The 21,424-nt window shown below is 36.0% G+C and overlaps 1 protein-coding gene across 1 annotated transcript in view; it reads left to right on the top strand.

Moving 5' to 3' along the window:
* LOC105477190 (glypican 5) overlaps positions 1-21,424 on the top strand; it is a 1,465,510-nt gene that overhangs the window by 35,999 nt on the left and 1,408,087 nt on the right. The window contains exon 2 of the mRNA XM_071081156.1: positions 8,386-8,547. Within this exon, the coding sequence (XP_070937257.1) occupies positions 8,386-8,547 (162 nt within the window). The remainder of the gene's footprint in view (positions 1-8,385; positions 8,548-21,424) is intronic.

Below are 21,424 nucleotides of genomic sequence, written 5' to 3'. Positions count from 1 at the left end.
TGCTATTGTATTGGCTAGATTTCTTTATATTGCAGGTGATTGGAGAACCTGTAGTGGATCAAGACTTTACCCTGAGCTTGAAAATGACTATGGCATTTGCAAACCTTGCACCTTTGCACCATCAAATTCATTTTCAGTAGAAGAGAGAAAACTTTGCTTTCCTGGGACCTTTGCTTTCCTGGATTTTCAAAGAAAATTCCAGCAGGAGGCACAGATGCTGGCTAGCTCTCAGCAGATTGTTCTAGATCAATGGTCTTAAGTATTTTTTATTCTATATAGATGAAAGATTACATGTGTGTCAGTCAAAACCCTTCTGCCATTATAACATTTCCAAAACTCCTCTCAGTTCTTGAATGTATTTTGTAAGGAAGATAGTCTTAGAAAAGGTAGGAGGAGCAAGTTTACCAATTATCAGTTTTCTATTGTGAATTTCAAGGCTCTGTTTTCATCTGGTGAGCATTTGGTATTTCATAACATGTAACATCCACTCTGGTAAATATGTCTTGATCTCAACCTATTGGTACCAAAGACTCTTCCCTATGTCTACCATCAGTAAAGCTAACGTGCTACAATTATAAAAATCCTGTGAGTTAACTAGAGGAGAGGCAAAAGTTGAAATAAAAGGAGAATGCGTATTATCAACCAGCAATCCTACTTTAAAAATATTTTTTATTATAAAATAAATCACAGACACAGGAAGTCAGACAAATGTATGGCTTAATAAGTTATTATAAGTTGAACATCCTTGTAACTACCACCCAGGTTGAAAACTTGAAACTTTTGGCAGTATCTTGAAAGTCCTTCTATGAGTCCCATTCTATTAACAAAATATTCTCTTATCACTAAGTTACCACTATACTATTTGTATAATGATTTCTTTTGTTGTTAAAAAGTAGTTTTTATCACCTCCATGTGTTGCCCATTTTAAAAGAACATTTGTTATATCTTCTATGTCTCTCCTTTTTTTATGATGAAAATATAGAACATGACATCTACTCTCTTAATAAATGTTTATGTGTGTGTTATAGTATTGCTATCTATAAGCACAGTATTGTGCAACAGATCTCTAGAACTTTATTATTTTGTATAACTCTTGTAACATACCAGGTCTCCCTCCATCTCTTTCTTTTCCTTATATATCGGTTGAGAATCTGGACCACTTGGCTTTCAGAGTTTTCCAGTCTGTATATTGCTGATTGCATACTCATGGTAGCAACAAAAATGTTCCTTAGTGCTTTGTGTTTCTTCCATTTTGGCAGCTGGATTCAGAGACAAGATCAGACTCAGGTTTGATTCCTTCAGCAAGACATTAGTTGGTATTTGGCAGGGACTGTAGAAGGCACTTAAGGTCTGGTTGTCTCTGTGATTTTAGCAGCTACTGTTGCTTAACGCCTATATCCATCAGTTCCTTGGAGATTAATGGTGACATTCACATTTTATTATTTCTCTTATTATTTATTATGAAGAGAGGCTTCTTCTGTCTGCTGTTTGGTTATTTACTGATACGGTTCATATCCAAAAGGCAGGATACCTATTTGCTTCTTTCTTTTTATTTACTATTTTCCAAATTAATATAATCTTCCCTCATCATCCTCCAAAGCTGACAGACTTAAAACAATCAATACAGTCCCATGGATTTAAGCATATTTGGTTGGTTGCAATCCGTTACAATTATTATTAAAGCTCAAATTGTCTCATATTTGGCCACTGCAAACATTTTGAAGGTGGCTTCTTTCATAACCAAAATTGTGTCTCCCCAATATTTATATTAAAGCTCCCAATATGATTGTATTTAGAGATGGACTTAGAGATTAAGCAGGTAGTTAAGGTTACATGAGGCCACAAGGGTAGGACCCTAATCCAATATGACTGTTGTCATCAGAAGAAGAGGAAGGGACACCAGGAGTCTGCGTGCACAGAGAAACGGCCATGTGAAGGCACAGAGAGAAGATGGTCATATGCAAGCCAACGAGAGACCAACCCAGTGGGCACCCTGACTTTAAACTTCCAGCCTCCAGAACTATGAGAAAATACATTTCTGTTGTTTAAGCTCCAGTCCGTGGTATTTTGTCATGGTAGCCCAAGCAGACTAACATAGTTCCTGTGTTCTTTTGATATGGCCTTGTAGTTATTTGATAGATTCTTTGCTATCTGCTGCATAAGATGTTTTAGTCAGACTGTCATCTGACAGATTTTCTGCCCCAGAAGAATGAGCCATTTCTTCAAGAAGCACTGATTTCTTCTTGAGGAAATGGTGCTTCAAGACCATAATCCGGGCATGAGGAATGCCCTTTGCTATCTGTTTAGTGGTTGTTTTGGGGTCTTTTTGGGGAAGGTAGGAATTACATACTTTTTAAAGGTAAACTTCTTTATGAGTTCATATTAGTTCTAATTCAAATTCAAGATTACAGAGTCTTACTTAACTTCTTCTTTATCATGTCTGTATCTCCGTTCTTCCACACTAATAATCCGGATTTTCAAGAATGCAGGATGGAATTAGAAGACAGAATTACATTCAAAAACTGCTTATTTGTTTATCCCATATTAGATTCACAACAATTTCAGTGACATGAAGTACAGTTTTTAGTATTTATCCTGTTGTTTCTTCAGGGGCTCACGTGATCAATATCTCACTTTGGTATTTGTTGTCGCTATCTTCCAAATTCTTTCCTTCTTTTTGATTTTTCAAAGTTTTTATTTTTAATTTTCTATTTCTCTTAAGGTATTACGTTTGTGTGATTGGCTCTTGTGTTCCTTCTAGTGAGGCTTCATTTAGAATTATTTTCTTTCATCTTTAGTTTTTATCCTGAGTACTATCACCTCATATCTGAGTTTTAAAATTCTGACATATGTTGTTCTTTCATATTTTGTGTCATTGTCTTTCAGCTTGTTTTGAAATAGTATGGCTAAATTTTTTATCTTTTTTGGAGGGGAGCTTATCATTCCGGCATATGTTTTCTTGTCTGTGGGATATTATTCTGTTTCTTATTCTCTTTTTTATTATAGTAACGCAGAGTAATGACCTTAATATTTTTGTTGTTCATTTTATATAAAGTTAGTGTTTGTTTTACTTAACATTTTTATTCAGACAGGCTTCAGCATAGCTTCTCTAACATTGCAGAGCTTCCTCTTCTGTTGTTTTTGTGTAGTGTTTAAAAATGTGGAAGCTTGTTTTATGTTATTTTCTGGATTTATTTTCCTTTGCACTTTGGGCTAGACTTTCTCTGTGTCCTGAATCCCTTTTCTGTTGCATTTTGATTCCACTTACAGAATTTTCTCTGTTGTGTGTGATTCTGTCCTGGAAAGAAGCCCTGCTGGACCTGTGTAAGAGTTTACTGGGGTGGGGACTGCTCTTGTTCCTTCTTTTCTATCATGGATGGATAGAACACATTTAATGATTGAGGGGGCAAAATTCTCCCAGTTTCAACTGCTACAGGAGCCACCTTTACTTGTAAGGAATATGTTCCAAGACCCACAGTAGATCCCTGAAGCATCAGATAGAACCAAATGCAATTGCTGTCAGTCAGAACATGTTTCTGTTCATGTCTTCCACCCACACATTGAATACTTTTCCATCTTAATTGAGTACTTATGCGCTGTGGCCGTAACTTTTCAGTTTGAATTGCGATGGCAAAACTAGCACAAATTATTTTTCCTTTCTTCACAATTTCATGGATAGAAAATTCATTCTTATGTAGATCTTAGTAAACTCAGCATATCGTTATTTTTTCTTTTCTTATTAACTGAAGAACTTTTACCTTTTCACGTAAGTGAAGCACTGTGGGCAAATCCAGATTGCCAGCATTATTACTCTTGTGCTTTGGAGCCATTTTGAAGTAAAATAAAGGTTACTTGAACACAAACACTGCCATACCGGGACAGTGGATCTGACCACCAAGAGGGCTAGAAAGTGACTAATGAGTGTGGAGCATAGACAGCGGAGATCTCCTGGACAAAGGGATGATCGACTCCCTAGGTGGGATGGATCAGGAAAGCATGAGATTTTATCATACTACTCAGAATAGCAAGCAATTTAAACCTTATGAGTTTCTGGGTTTTTTTTTTTTTTTTTTTTTTTTTTTTTGGGACAGAGTCTCACTCTGTCCCCCAGGCTTGAGGGCAGTGGCGTGATCTTGGCTCACAGTAACCTTCACCTCCCAAGTACAAGTGATTCTGCTGCCTCAGCCTCCTGAGTATCTGGGATTACAGGTACATGCCACCATGCCCGGCTAATTTTTGTAGTGGTAGTAGAGATGGGGTTTTGCCGTGTTGGCCAGGCTGGTCTCAAACTCCTGACCTCAAGTGATCTGCTCTTGGCCTCCCAAAGTGCTGGGATTACAGGCATGAGCCACCACACCCGGGCAAAATCTTATGAGATTTTTAGTTCTGGAATTTCCTGTTTAATATTTTCAGACTGTGATTGACTGTGGGGAGCTGAAAGCATGGAAAGTGGAACCATGGTTAAGTGGGGAGCGACTGTATTCTCAAGTGGGTCTCTGTGCATTCCTGTGACTCCTGCTCAGTAGTTTGGGGTTCTCCTGATCTCAGATCCTTCAGACATTCCTCCATTGCATCTTTCTTCTACCCTGTGCCCTCCTCTGATACCATGAAGATCTTGTGCCTATTGCTGGTTTCTCCCCATTCTGTTTGTATTTTAAAGTTTGTGGGGATATCATGTCATCTGATTTTGTTTTTGTTTTTTGGGGGTCGGTTTTCTAGTTCTATCTGGTTTTATGTGGGGATTTGGAGATAGTGAAAAGGATGCTGCCACTGCCACTGCCACCATATTTCCAGAATGCCTCCTGATATTTCTATTTAACATATTAAAAATATACAAGCAGGTAGATAATCTGTAAATTTCTTATGCTAGAGAACTGAAAGGAAGATGTGTTAACCACTACTGCTGCTTCTGGGTGAGAATTCAGAAATATCCCCATAATTCTGGTTGAAGTCTCCTTCATTGAGGCATATACTGTTTTATTTTTAGTTTTGTTTTTAGTACTCTGTTTCCTTTGTAGTTTGATTTTATTGTTTAGAAACGTGACTGTCACTCCAGAGCCTGGGTTGTGTACTCTTGCTGTCTCATGGAATTCTGGGATCATGCCGTGTTCCTCGAAGCCAGGCGTTGAAATCTTCAGAGACCTCTAGTTACCATGCATAATCGTATCTGGGTTCACTTTAGCTTTGCTTTCTTATGATGCCTGTTCTATTTACAATAGGAGCCTGGGCTTTATGTCACCCAAACATCTTATTATGCCCTTTGTGCTGATACTGTGAACAGAATGTAAAAGATGGCTCTTTCCCTGTGGATTTTGTTCATCTTGTCTGTCTTTTGGACTGATATAGTAACTTAGGGAACACATTTCCTGTCAACTCTTTTCCGTTTTCACTGTGACCCCAACTCTGAATTATTTAAGCTTATCTTATAAGTGATACTGATGGAAATGTGCCAAGGAGAGATAAGTTGATCTTTCAAGTATGGTCTTAATTTGGTTTGGAATTTAGTTTAATGTTGTCATTACAAATGTCCAAGATTCTACGTGAAAGTCGGAATTAATCCATGCAGGCTGTTATCGACTTGACAAAGGTACTTATGCTAAGTGGTCTAAATTGCTATACATGCTTTCTCAGAGTGGCTGCTAAGACATGACGGTTTCCCTCTTATACCATGTTTAGAATAGCAGTCAAGGCAATTTGTAACATCTTTTTAGGTATACTTTCTACCATTTAAAATTTGGGCAAAAAGGCAAATGGGAACTCTATATATTTTAGCCTATTTTACTTTAAATAAAACTTCATGGGTAATTCTTAACCTGAAATTTATTTTCTTGTAACTTACCAAACAGATAACTTCTTTCAAAACAGGAGTGGAAAATGGCCAGTTTTGTCTGTAAACAAACATTTACAGACTTAAGACAGTTATTTTCCTCTTAGTGGAGTAATGGTGAGGACTAGAGCTTGGGAATTAGCCTGCCTGTTTCCAAACACCAGCGCTACCATTTTGTAGTGTGTAGGCATGTGATGCCGGACAGTTTTCAAACCTCTTTATGCCTCCATTTCCTCATATGTAAACTGTGGTAGTAATGGCACCTCTATCACAGGGTTGATGTGATGGTTAAATGAGATAATGCATATACATGGCAGATTCTTAACTATTGGTTTAATGAATGAAAATTGAGTGTTTATGATGTCTTAGGCAATGTGCTGGGCAATTGGGATATGATCATTAGCAAAAAATCCTGTGTGGAGCTTTACAGTATAGGTCACAGGAATAATTAATTAGTAGTCATATTAAAGAGTATAAAATTGCAACCCTGTTAAGTGCAATGGAGAGGTATGTAGCTCTCCAGGAATGTGTAATAGGAGCTTGAGCTGTCTGGGGGCTTAAGGAAACTTCCCCTTGGAAAGACTGAGTGAAGATGTAAAGAAAAATAGGTGGGGATGAAATAAATGAGGGTTTGCTGCATGCGTGCATGAGAACAGGTAGGGTGAGGGTGTTTGAGACAGAGAGAAGACCATGGAAAATGGCTGTGTGGCAAGAGAGAGCTTGGTGAACATGGAGAGCTGAAATAAGGCCAGAGTGTGATAGGAAGAGTACAATGGCCAGTGTTTCCGGAGATGAGACTGAAGAAGGAGGGAGGAAAGTAGGGGTCACAACTTGGAGGCCTTCACAGGCCATGTTTAGGAACTGGTCTAACAAAACAGTGTTAGATATTTAAATTCCAAAGAGATGTTTGCTATGATCTGCTGTTATTGTTCTTTTTGTTCCTCAGCAGTCTTTCCTACACTAAATATATTTATAAACTTTAAGATTTATTCATTAATTCCTTTCCTCAGTCTCTGTTATTGCTTTTCTCTGGATGCTAATTCCTCAATCCTTCAATTTAGGAATAAAGTTGAGAAGATAGCTTTGTTTTTTTTTTTTTTTTTTTCCAAACAATTTTACTGTTTGAAGTAGAATTTGCTCTTTGGTAACTTTAGGTAAGATAAGTGAAAAACAATTGCCAAAATGTTACCTACTGTGACACTTATGAATATTTTATGCTTCTTAGCCTTTGTAAAGTGCTGAAATTCTGTCATTTGTTATTTGTCTGACTTAAACTACAGCCAAAATTGTTAGAGATTTTGGTGTCTCATGTTGACAGGAAGCTCAGAGTGGTTTCACGTATTTTCATCTGACCCAGAAACAACTTTTGGAAACCTGAGACCTGAGGCCAACTCTGTGTGAAAAAGTAGGAAGAGCTTGAAAGGTGGCTGTTAGGTGCATACGTCTTGTGTGTGTGTCTGTGTGCATGCACCTATTTTGCTGATCTAAAACTGGTTGAAGAAGAACTAATGTGGAACCTGTGAAACTCCCAGAGATTTAGGGCCACAATTCTTCTTCTTATTCTAAAGTAAGGAAATAACTGTATTATATTAGGCCATCACGTGAATAAAATTGTCCTGAGCTTTATGTATAATCTAGTAGCCTTGGAATGCCCTGGGGCTCACATCAACTCTCTCCATCAGGTTTCCTCTTTGGGCACTCACTCTCTGTGCTCCACATCTTTTCCTCTTTGTCCTCTAGCATATCCACTGTGCATATAGGTGCTTGTCCTGGGTCCCTAGCAGGATGAGAGTTTAGTGATACTAGCAAAGGTTTTTTGGTAACCATAATGCTTACTATGGTTAGATGTCTTAATAACTTTGCATTTCATGGAATATACATCTTCACAGGATTTTTCTAAATATGATTGTACAACTAAAAAGTGCTTTTAATGGTGAGAATTGTCTCTCACCAGCTATATAGTAAGTGGAATCTTGGGTGCTGAGCTTGGGCCCATGGGGGCCTTGATCTCCCAGCATGTCATTATCGTAGAGATCGCCTACTTCGCAAGCAGCACAAGCCTGATGGCAGCTGAGCAATCAGGTCAAGTTGTTTGACCTTTATGTGATGTTCAAAATTCGGTTCCATTTCTCCATGAAAAGCAGTTTTTTTAGTCCACATAATTATCTGTAACATATTTATTTCGAACAATTTTGGCTGAATTGATAAAATAAGCAAAACACACACACACACACACACACACACACAAAATCTTTTTCTTGACTGAACTCTGTACTTACATAATAGTTAATTTGCTTTCTATTGAGTGGAGATACTTAATGTTTGACCAAGAAGTTAATATAATATTTGAGCAAAGAGTTAACGGTTCAGAATATTGTGTTCATGACTGTGTTCATGGGCAATGGAGAAACTTTCTTGCGGCAAGTACTCTAGAAAATCCATTCCTCGCATAGAATGTGAGTCCTTTGTGTGCAGGATTGGTCATAACACCTGATATAAAACATGTCATACTTGTTAAATGGACAGGTAATCATTCTGAAAAATGTGGTGTGTTCCAGGACCTGATCTTCAGGTTTGCATATCCAAAAAGCCTACATGTTGCACCAGGAAGATGGAGGAAAGATATCAGATTGCAGCTCACCAGGATATGCAGCAGTTCCTTCAAACATCCAGCTCTGCATTAAAGTTTCTAATATCTCGAAATGCAGCTGCTTTTCAAGGTAAGTGGATCTTGAATTCTGCAACTAAGGACCGGCTGTGTTATGTAATTTGCCTAAGATAGTTACATTGGCAAACTTGACTGGGTTTATTTCCTTGTATTTACATAATATTCTGGTATAAAATGAGATTCTAACTTTTTCTAACCTTCGAAACTTGTTTCTGAGGTCATTGTGGGCATATATATTGAGTGGGACTGGGGAAACCGAGTTGGACTGTTATATTAGTGAAATGATCATTGGAAATATATACTGCTATAGGGTTCTTCCAGGTCTGCCAACATTCTGACCCATAGCTGTACTTTAATACGAACAGACATAATTATTAGATTTCGTGGAAAAGTTCTATAACATAAAATTTCATTGCTTTTAACTGGATAATTATAGATTCGTCTATTAAATTGTTTTTGGATATCACATAATTTTATTTTATATAAAATTTTACTTTAAGTTCTGAGATACACGTGCAAAACATGCAGGTTTGTTACACAGGTATACATGTGCCATGGTGGTTTGCTGCACCTGTCAACCCATCATCTAGGTTTTGAACCCTGCATGCGTTAGGTATTTGTCCTAATGCTCTCCCTCCCCTTGCCCCCAACCCCCCAACAGGCCCCCGTTATTTGAAGAAATACTCTTGAAATTTCCTCTCTATAACCTCATATGGTTTTCATAAGAACACCAGTGGAATATATCAAAGTGCAAGCAAGTCTGATAAATAGTAAAATAGGAAATGTTAATTGGATGTTTAAGGGTCAGTTAAGACAAGAACTCAACCTTAATTCAAGCAATATGTTCAGATATAAAATTAATGGGTTATAAAATTACAAGACACACTGAAAAATACATGATCTTTTTCTTATTTTAGTCATCTCTTCTATAAAATTCCTTATTACTACAATAAAATAGCGTAATTTATTTTTCCTCTTATAAAGCATTAGCTATTCTGTATATGACTAGAATGAAAATATCTAGATTATACAGCTTTTCAAATTACTACTTTTGTTCAGTGCAGAATATAACTTCTGTTAGTATTCCTTTTAAATAAGTATATTAATGTCAATCTATTTGAATGATTTGCTTTGTGTACATATATAAGTAAATCACAGAGCCCTTTAATTTTTTAAATGATAGTTATTAAATAAAATAAATGCAATAAATCAGAATAAAATTTAAGTTAAAGTGTAGTTCAAGATGAATTAATGCTTTTTTGTAGGAAGTGTGAAATGTCAGATTTTAAGGTTTTATTAATTTAGCTACTTTTTTAGATGCCCCACAAAACAACTTTATTTCTATTGTAGGATTTATTCATGTGAAATTGTTGGAGGACAATTTACTGATATACATTTTAAACAAAGATTTGTGATTTAGCTGAGTTAGAAGCCGTTAACCATCTACAGAAAATTATATTTTCTTCTCATGAAAAGGATAGTATGTACAATATGGAATATATATTTTGGAGGCCATGCAGTGAATATATCAGTCTGAGCAGAACAGGGAGTTTGTGGTAGGTGGTCATATGCTTAAAACGGTGAACTGGATTCATATTGAATCTGGGATATGTGATCAAGATAGAGCACATTATGTTCAAAGGGTTAGGAAACCTGGAATATTTAGACTTTTAAGGTGGATCGAGGCTAGTGAAAAATTTTGGTGATACTGCTAAAAGTTTAGTGATAACTAGATCAGTAGTAGAAATATATATTAAGGAGATCATCTCTACTGAAGTGTCAGCTAATTTTATGTAAACCTTTGTTTTCTGTTTACTAAATTATATCTGCTTTATTCATTAGGTTGAGTTTTGCTATTTAAAATTAATTATAAAAAGTATAGAGACATTCTTAAATATGATTTTTTAATAATAAATTATTTCTTCCTTAGTAGATGTCAAGTTTTACTTAAGAATCACAAGGGAAGACAAATTTAAAAGAAATTTGCCTAAAGGCTAACTTTTCTGGAACCAAATTCCCTTATAAGAATACCTACTTTTATCAAATTCAATAAGTAGCTTTAAGCTTATTTCCGTAAAAACAAGCTTAAATATATATGCCAAAAGCAATACGAGGGATCAATTTGCCATACCATAAATGATCAGGCTACCTTATCATTAAGTAAAATGCCCTCCATCTAGTTTCTGTGCAATTAAAATATCTGAAAACAATATAAAGCCTTTATAAGAAGGAAGCAGTCAATACATTTTCTTGGGAAACAGTCTACTTGAGAGAAATTTAATAGAGAAATCAATTAACTTCTCAAATGATATAAGTAAATTTGCTACATTTTGATTTTTTAGTTTTCAAATAGTTCGTTTATATTTCCTAGTTCAACAATATTAATCTGCTTTCCGAGTTATATTGTAGGTTATAAAAGACATTGGACTGGAATGTAGTATGGTCTCTTCCCTCATGGACCTTATGGGACCCCACGGAAACATATTTTTTGCAGCAATCCTTTGAATACAGTCAATGAGGATGATCACTTGGGTCTGTGGATTTAGCAGAGGTCACACTGTTGTTAGATGAAAGCTGGGAGGTTAGAAATGCATGCGGGAGAGAGGAAGCCATGCTGACAGCTGTTGTTAGAAGAGACCTAAGATTATCCTATGTGAATTCACACTGGGCCCTGTAGTCCACTGCCTATGTATATTCCAGTTAGGCTAGAATTAGCCTCTAGGACAACTCCTCTGTTTTTTAAAGAAATGTATTTGTGTTTGCTTTAGGCAGATTTTCCTTCCTTGCTTCTTTCCTTCTTTCTTTTCTTTTCTTTTCTTTCTTTTTCTTTTTTTTTTTTTCTGCGACGGAGTCTTATTCTGTCACCCAGGCTAGAGTGCAGTGGTGCGATCTCTGCTCACTGCCACCTCCGCCTCCCAGGTTCAAGTGATTCTCTTGCCTCAGCCTCCTGAGCAGCTGGGATTACAGACGCGTGCCACCACGCCCAACTAATTTTTGTATTTTTAGTAGAGAGACGGGGTTTCACCATGTTGGCCAGGCTGGTCTTGAACTCCTGACCTCATGATCTACCCACCTCGGCCTCCCAAAGTGCTGGGATTACAGACGTGAGCCACCATGCCCGGCCCACATTTTCTTAAAATGAACAAAACAGACAAAAATCTGCTTTTATTTTTTATTTATTTTCATTTTTTTCTATTATTAATTTTTGAAACAGGGTCTTACTCTGTTGCCCAGTCCAAAGTGCAATGATGTGATCACATGGCTCACTGCAGCCTCAACTTCGCAGGCTCAAGTGATTCTCCTACCACAGCCTCCTGAGTAGCTAGGACTACAGGCTTATGACACCTTGCCTGGCTCATTTTTGATATTTTGTAGAGATGGGGTTTTGCCATGTTGCCCTGTCTGGTCTTGAACTCCTGAGCTCAACCTATCTACCTACTTTGTTCTTCCGAAGTGCTGGGATTATAGGCATGAGCCACCATGCCTGGCCAAAAATCTGTTTTTAGAAGGACTCATGATTATGACCTGGGACTTCACTATATTCTAAGGGCAATCGTCCATGCAGTATTTTATAGGGCAGAAAAAGCAAACTGCTATCCTTATGTCAGTTGCTGTTCATAAATAAGTAGTGCTGTTTGCAAGGAGGAATGTTGGCTTTGTCACAGTGCAAACAATAACTGTTCTTCATTTTCAGGGGCTTAGTAATGTTCATGAATAAAGCAGAACAGCCTGGGATAATACGAGAATTTGTTTCCCATTGGTGGTTTTGCTATGACTATAAGATTTTCTGCTTTAAAAATATTTTGGAAATTTATTATAAATGTTTTGTTTATTTATACATGACAGTATGGTGTGATGCATGGAGAAATAGGGGAAGTTGACGGAGAATATGTCATCTGTAAAAAAGCAACTCTTTTCCAGCTTATATATTTTTCAGTTTTTAAGTCTCTGTTTAAATAAAATAATGAAATTTAGTTTTGTAATTTTTAACTATGCAAAAATTTCAACATGACTTTCAAAAAGTAAAAAATAATATTTTGGAAGACACTATTGGAAGCTTGTGTTTTGTTTTAATATTTAGAAGATAAGGTTAAAATGTTATATCTTTCCTTAGAAATGAAACTTTTCCTATTTCTCTCAACTTCATTATGCTCATATATTTCTAAAATATATGGTAGATACTAAGTCTTTATTCTGGAAAATTTCCAGCTCTCTATATAACTGGAAATGTAAAATTCTAAAAAATGAATGTTATTGCTAGAGTCTAACTGTAAGGGATAGTTAGAACAAAAATTAACATTTTTTTGATTTCATCTCTTGACTAATTAAATTTTTATTCCTTGATTATATGTTTTTGAAAGATTGGCAAGCCTGTCCTCTGGGGTTGAAATATTAGATTCAGGAATTTATTAAAAAATAGATTTCTATTTTTAATGAAATGTAGGAATATCCTTGATATTAAATATATTTAAAAAGCAGATGAATTGAGAATATGAATATAACTTATGGATTTTTATCCTTTATGCTAACAGATACTGTAAAGTGTATAGCTATCATATAGCTGCTACTGTAAAACTAAAGTGTGTGTATATATATATACACACACACACACACACACACATAGTAAAAGACACAGGACATAGTTAATATTCAAATATATTAATGAGGCCGGGCGCGGTGGCTCACGCCTGTAATCCCAGCACTTTGGGAGGCCGAGGCGGGCGGATCACAAGGTCAGGAGATCGAGACCACGGTGAAACCCCGTCTCTACTAAAAATACAAAAAATTAGCCGGGCGCGGTTGTGGGCGCCTGTAGTCCCAGCTACTCGGGAGGCTGAGGCAGGAGAATGGCGTGAACCCGGGAGGCGGAGCTTGCAGTGAGCCGAGATCGCGCCACTGCACTCCAGCCTGGGCGACAGAGCGAGACTCCGTCTCAAAAAAAAAAAAAAAAAAAAAAAAAAATTAATGAATATGAGAGCAAATAGATTTATATAAATGTTACAATATCAAGCATAGAGTACATTAATCTTATTTAAGTCACTTCAGCTATGCTTTACAGAAGTGGACTATATTTAAAATTTTTCCTGCAGTGAGCCCAGATTGCGCTGCTGCACTCCAGCCTGGGCGACAGAGCGAGACTCCATCTCAAAAAAAAAAAAAAAAAAAAAAAAAAAAAAAAATTCCTAGGAAGGATAAAGACGTATGGCTATTTTTAACACTAAGAATTACTTGATTAAGGTTAAGAGAACAGGCAGCCTATGCTGGTAGTGTTGGGGAGACTTGCTTGTTTCTATCTCTAGCACTGAGATCAGATACACAACAAATGTAAGTAAATTAACTGTATGAATAAAGGAATGAATGAATGAATGAATGGTACTTAGCAAGAAAATGGTTCAGAAATAAAATGAGAGATTCCTTTCCTCTCTCCTCCCTCCCTCCATCTTCTTCCTTTCTTTTATTCCTCTGTTGATGCATTTAATATATCTTTTGAGCACCTACTGGGTGCCAGCATCATTAGGTACTAGACTGTACACAGTGTCAAAATGTTAAATCCAATTTACTTTTATTGGATCACTAGACTCCTAATATGTCCACGTATTTATTAGTTTATTAATTTCTAAACTATAAAGGGGCACATGAAAGTTTTTATGTCAATGGCATTCTGAATGGGATCGCATTCTTTTCCTTGTTCAGTTTTAGGCAGTGCATGGTTTAGTGTGTTATCTAATACAGCAGCTATCAGTGCAATTGGTCTTTTTTCAACTATCCTTTATCTCTGAAATGTTAAAAATTGTTTCTTTTGAATCTGTGTCAGCAGGCTCATATTAATTATGAGAAACCAAGCAATTTTCGTGTTCTAGATAAAAGTTGCAAGAGCTTACATTACTTTTCAGCTGGAAATAAAGCTTGCTTCACATGAAATAATATCAATAGTAGAAAAATATTAACTATAGATCTAAGATCAGGTTTACTTTTCCAAGTTTCTTTTTTAAACTTTAAGAAGTAAACTTTTAGTTGTTTTAATTCTGACAGATAATAGTTATGATAATATCACTTGTGGCTATGGTAATCTCATCTTGCAAGCACAGTAATTTGCTTATAGCTGGTGAAAGAGTTCTTGATTTTATAATAAACACGCTTTCCCTTTTCATTGTAAGAACTGTACATCTATTGGCTAGATGAGTTGACATTTAATCAGATATTTATCATTTTGCTATTTGTTTTTAATTTTTGAAACTCAGAGCAGATATTCAGCAAATATAATTAAATGAACTGCATGAATAAATGAATGATACTTAGCAAGAAGACTTGTGAAATAAAACAAGAGATTCTCTCTCTCCTTCCCTCCTTCTTTCTTCTTCCTTAACAGTAGCTGGTATCTGTTAGCATAAAGGAAGAAAATACACAAATTACATTTATATTCTCATTCTCAATTCACCTGCTTTTTAAAATAAGATATTCAATTTCTCAAACTCCTGGGCTCAAACTGTGTTGCTCAAATAATCCTCCAACCTCCGCTTCCTGAGCTGGGACTACAGTCATGCTTATATTCATTTATCTTATGCAGGGAGAATCATAGAGATGACTCTTGAACGCTACTTACGTGTTGAGTAAAAGGACAGGACATTTGTGATATTACATCTAGTTATGTTTTTGAGATTAATCTGTATGTCTATCCATCCCTTTTATCCATTTGATTTGATTTATAAAATTCATTTTTATAAATATGTGACATTTATTTATTCTGTTGATGGATATTTTAATAATTTTAACCTGTTTTTGCACTTGAAATGTTGCAGTGAACATTCTTGATCATATCTCCATGGGTACATGTTTCTCCAAGGTTCACACGTAGAAGCACAGTTGTGGTTTATAGGCTATGCACTTGTTTACTTTACTAGGTATTTTTTAAATTGCTCTTCTAAGTAGCAAAACCAATTTAAACTCACTCCAGTAGTTTGTGTACATTCTCATATTTTCATACTTTTCCTAACACTTAAGTATTGTCAGAATTTTAAAAGTTTTACTGAACTAATAATGATGTATCTTGTTTTCTAAACGTGTGGTCCTCTCTGATTATTAAGGTGTCTGCATATCTCTTCACATGCAGTTCTTTATTTTGTATTTTTTTTATTTTCCCTTATGAATACATCATACCAACATGTGTACACACTTAGAGAGGATATATATCATGTTGCATTTTGTATGTATTTAAAATTTCTGTCTTAGGCACAGATATCACATTGGATTTCCACATCTTAAAGTTTTAACTAAAGTAATTCAAATTTCTTTTTTTTTTAAATTAATTAATTAATTAATTAATTTATTATTATTATACTTTAAGTTGTAGGGTACATGTGCATAATGTGCAGGTTTGTTACATATGTATACTTGTGCCATGTTGGTGTGCTGCACCCATCAACTCGTCATTTACATCAGGTATAACTCCCAATGCAATCCCTCCCCCCTCCCCCCTCCCCATGATAGGCCCCGGTGTGTGATGTTCCCCTTCCCGAGTCCAAGTGATCTCATTGTTCAGTTCCCACCTATGAGTGAGAACATGCGGTGTTTGGTTTTCTGTTCTTGTGATAGTTTGCTAAGAATGATGGTTTCCAGCTGCATCCATGTCCCTACAAAGGACACAAACTCATCCTTTTTTATGGCTGCATAGTATTCCATGGTGTATATGTGCCACATTTTCTTAATCCAATCTGTCACTGATGGACATTTGGGTTGATTCCAAGTCTTTGCTATTGTGAATAGTGCTGCAATAAACATACGTGTGCATGTGTCTTTATAGCAGCATAATTTATAATCCTTTGGGTATATACCCAGTAATGGGATGGCTGGGTCATATGGTACATCAAGTTCTAGATCCTTGAGGAATCGCCATACTGTTTTCCATAATGGTTGAACTAGTTTACAATCCCACCAACAGTGTAAAAGTATTCCTATTTCTCCACATCCTCTCCAGCACCTGTTGTTTCCTGACTTTTTAATGATCGCCATTCTAACTGGTGTGAGATGGTATCTCATTGTGGTTTTGATTTGCATTTCTCTGATGGCCAGTGATGATGAGCATTTTTTCATGTGTCTGTTGGCTGTATGAATGTCTTCTTTTGAGAAATGTCTGTTCATATCCTTTGCCCACTTTTTGATGGGGTTGTTTGTTTTTTTCTTGTAAATTTGTTTGAGTTCTTTGTAGGTTCTGGATATTAGCCCTTTGTCAGATGAGTAGATTGCAAAAATTTTCTCCCATTCTGTAGGTTGCCTGTTCACTCTGATGGTAGTTTCTTTTGCTGTGCAGAAGCTCTTTAGTTTAATGAGATCCCATTTGTCAATTTTGGCTTTTGCTGCCGTTGCTTTTGGTGTTTTAGACATGAAGTCTTTGCCCATGCCTATGTCCTGAATGGTACTACCTAGGTTTTCCTCTAGGGTTTTTATGGTATTAGGTCTAACATTTAAGTCTCTAATCCATCTTGAATTAATTTTCGTATAAGGAGTAAGGAAAGGATCCAGTTTCAGCTTTCTACTTATGGCTAGCCAGTTTTCCCAGCACCATTTATTAAAAAGCATTTAAAGCAGTGTGTAGAGGGAGATTTATAGCACTAAATGCCCACAAGAGAAAGCAGGAAAGATCTAAAATTGACACTCTAACATCGCAATTAAAAGAACTAGAGAAGCAAGAGCAAACACATTCGAAAGCTAGCAGAAGGCAAGAAATAACTAAGATCAGAGCAGAACTGAAGGAGATAGAGACACAAAAAACCCTCCAAAAAATCAATGAATCCAGGAGTTGGTTTTTTGAAAAGACCAACAAAATTGACAGACCACTAGCAAGACTAATAAAGAAGAAAAGAGAGAGGAATCAAATCGATGCAATTAAAAATGATAAAGGGGATATCACCACTGACCCCACAGAAATACAAACTACCATCAGAGAATACTATAAACACCTCTACGCAAATAAACTGGAAAATCTAGAAGAAATGGATAATTTCCTGGACACTTACACTCTTCCAAGACTAAACCAGGAAGAAGTTGAATCCCTGAATAGACCAATAGCAGGCTCTGAAATTGAGGCAACAATTAATAGCCTACCAACCAAAAAAAGTCCAGGACCAGATGGATTCACAGCTGAATTCTACCAGAGGTACAAGGAGGAGTTGGTACCATTCCTTCTGAAACTATTCCAATCAATAGAAAAAGAGGGAATCCTCCCTAACTCATTTTATGAGGCCAACATCATCCTGATACCAAAGCCTGGCAGAGACACAACAAACAAAGAGAATTTTAGACCAATATCCCTGATGAACATCGATGCAAAAATCCTCAATAAAATACTGGCAAACCGGATTCAGCAACACATCAAAAAGCTTATCCACCATGATCAAGTGGGCTTCATCCCTGGGATGCAAGGCTGGTTCAACATTCGCAAATCAATAAACATAATCCAGCATATAAACAGAACCAAAGACAAGAACCACATGATTATCTTAATAGATGCAGAAAAGGCTTTTGACAAAATTCAACAGCCCTTCATGCTAAAAACGCTCAATAAATTCGGTATTCATGGAACGTACCTCAAAATAATAAGAGCTATTTATGACAAACCCACAGCCAATATCATACTGAATGGGCAAAAACTGGAAAAATTCTCTTTGAAAACTGGCACAAGACAGGGATGCCCTCTCTCACCACTCCTATTCAACATAGTGTTGGAAGTTCTGGCTAGGGCAATTAGGCAAGAGAAAGAAATCAAGGGTATTCAGTTAGGAAAAGAAGAAGTCAAATTGTCCCTGTTTGCAGATGACATGATTGTATATTTAGAAAACCCCATTGTCTCAGCCCAAAATCTCCTTAAGCTGATAAGCAACTTCAGCAAAGTCTCAGGATACAAAATTAATGTGCAAAAATCACAAGCATTCTTATACACCAGTAACAGACAAACAGACAGCCAAATCAGGAATGAACTTCCATTCACAATTGCTTCAAAGAGAATAAAATACCTAGGAACCAACTTACAAGGGATGGAAAGGACCTCTTCAAGGAGAACTACAAACCACTGCTCAGTGAAATAAAAGAGGACACAAACAAATGGAAGAACATACCATGCTCATGGATAGGAAGAATCAATATCGTGAAAATGGCCATACTGCCCAAGGTAATTTATAGATTCAATGCCATCCCCATCAAGCTACCAATGAGTTTCTTCACAGAATTGGAAAAAACTGCTTTAAAGTTCATATGGAATCAAAAAAGAGGCCGCATCTCCAAGGCAATCCTAAGTCAAAAGAACAAAGCTGGAGGCATCACGCTACCTGACTTCAAACTATACTACAAGGCTACAGTAACCAAAACAGCATGGTACTGGTACCAAAACAGAGATGTAGACCAATGGAACAGAACAGAGTCCTCAGAAATAATACCACACATCTACAGCCATCTGATCTTTGACAAACCTGAGAGAAACAAGAAATGGGGAAAGGATTCCCTATTCAAATTTCTTTTTATGTGCTGTAGAAATCCAAGCTCCCCAAACAGTTTCTGCACATCACAAAGCTTGCAGTCACATGGTCACTCCTACCTCTGCTCCCTTGCTTTTTAAAAATTTGCTGTTGTCTGCCTCTTTCCCGTCATATTAACTGTATATGATTTTTTTCCGAATTTCCAGTTCCCAAAACACACACACGTTATATACATGCAACCCACTCATGATGTATGTGTTAAATAACTTTCATGAAATGATGGTGTTAGAGGAAGACAAAGTCTAAAGACCACATGCTTTCAATAATTTCAAATTAAATGTTGATTTCTATTTTTGCAAGTCTTTTCCAGTCCTCCAACATCAATCCATGAAACCACCATTCTCAGATCATTCTCTCTGACCCAGAGATCTCCCACTCTTGTGTGATACTCTCTTCTCCTCCCCAGATAGTGAGATAATGTATCTTCCAGTCTCTTACATTTATTATATAAGCAGAGAAATATTAAATACCCACCACAGGATTCTCAGAATGAATGTAAACTGCATACTTTTTGATCAGCCTGTTGTCTGTTAGGTATTTTGGGAGCAACGATTCTTTCAAACCAAACATAAAAAGTATAGTGGTCCTGTATAAGGTATAGACAAAGTGTATAATCTTTTATTTTTAGTATTAGTTAAATTGAGTTCATTTTATATTTTCAAATGTTAACTCTTTTTTTGTTTGTTTTTGCAAAATGTTAACTTTTGCAATCTATGGAAAGAAATAAACAATTATTAGTTTATTTTAAAACAGAACTAATTTATCTTAGGAATGTTTGCTTTTAAAAGCAATAATAATCTGCAAAGTTAATAATTTTTTTAAGATCCAAAATATATTATATTTAAATGATTTTTTATTTCTTATACTCAATATTTTAGGAAAAAATAAAATCAGCTTAATTAAAATAGCATTTTTCCAATTAATGTGTAGAAATATATATCAAGGGAAAATTGTAATGTAGGCATTGTGTGGTATGACACTCATTTTGTAATTCAATATTTATGAATTCTTCAAAAAAATTTTTACCCCATGGAACAAACTTAACCATTATATTGATAATGATATATAAAACTTTAATGCTGTTAAAAAATAAAATTCACGTGAGTGTTTTGTTTTGTTTTCTAGTTTAGCCCTGTGCACTTAGTATATGAATATGGGATTTTTTTTTTTTGCCAATGGTATCAGCTAATATATTTTGCAAATACGTGTCATGGAATTATTATTTCTATGCAGTAAAATGTTTTAGTATTGAAAGTAGGGTATCTCCCTATTTATAAGAGGCTGGTGGAAAGACAAAGACTGAGGGAGCATTTGAATACATTTAAGTCTATTTTATGTGAAGAACAAAGTTACAGTAAAATCGAGTAATAATTTTATCACAAATTATTACTATCTTATTACTATTATAAATTCTATTAACAAATTTTGTTGAAATATATCTTGATGTATTACATTACTTGCCAGTTTTCTTGATGGGGCTTTTTTAATAGCTATTTTTGTATCAAAATATTTAGTTTTTGGAAGCGTGACTTACCCTGTTAAATATCCAATGTAACTATTTAGTTTAAAAAATAACATTTTCAGTATTTTGAGGTCTTATGGTTTTATGTTTTTTCAAGACCCTACAAAATTTTATCTATGATGGTTAGTGACCACATTAATTAGTTTTACAGGGAAGATAAAATAATGATACTATTAAAATATCTAAGACATTATTTTAAAACTCAGTGATGTATTTTTACCTTTTACTTTATCATGAGATGTTAATTTGTATTTTATCATGGTTATTATGTGGCATATAGCACATGACAGCATACTGTTCTCCCTTCTGCCTGTTGTCAGAACACTCAATTTTGGGGGTGACCACACTGAATGGCCATGTGCATAGAAACAGTGCATCCTGCCGCAGCATAGGGGATGACATGAAATGGAAGTGCGTATGTGGTTTGAAATAGTTTTTGTGGGAAATAGAAAAGGTAATTAACCAAAAACCAGGTAGAAGGTTAACATTGGAGTCATGTATTTAACAGTAAAACCTGTATCTATGATGGTGTGACTGCTTTCGTTTTTATCCTTTCCTAGTGCCTAGGGAGAAAGTACAAGTAGAGCAGTGCTGACACGTGGTTGAGCAGGTACAGTGGAAGGCTGAAGGTGGTAGGAGGTCCATTCATCCATCCAGCAATCATGGGGCAGCCCGCATGTGCCTGCACTGTGTTTAAAGTGCTTGGATGCATTGGTGAATGGAACAAAGATCCCTGTCTTGATAGTTCCCATTTCAGCCAGGAAAGATAGAAAATAAACACAATAAAGATACAAGTTAGGATGTATTAAATGTTTTGAAAAATACATAGAGCAGGGTGAGGGGGACGGAAATACTGGAGGGCTGCAATTTTAAATTGG

Source organism: Macaca nemestrina, chromosome 16 (genome assembly GCF_043159975.1).
Source record: "Macaca nemestrina isolate mMacNem1 chromosome 16, mMacNem.hap1, whole genome shotgun sequence".
Lineage (NCBI taxonomy): Eukaryota > Metazoa > Chordata > Mammalia > Primates > Cercopithecidae > Macaca > Macaca nemestrina.
This window is presented reverse-complemented; position numbering and strand designations above follow the sequence as displayed.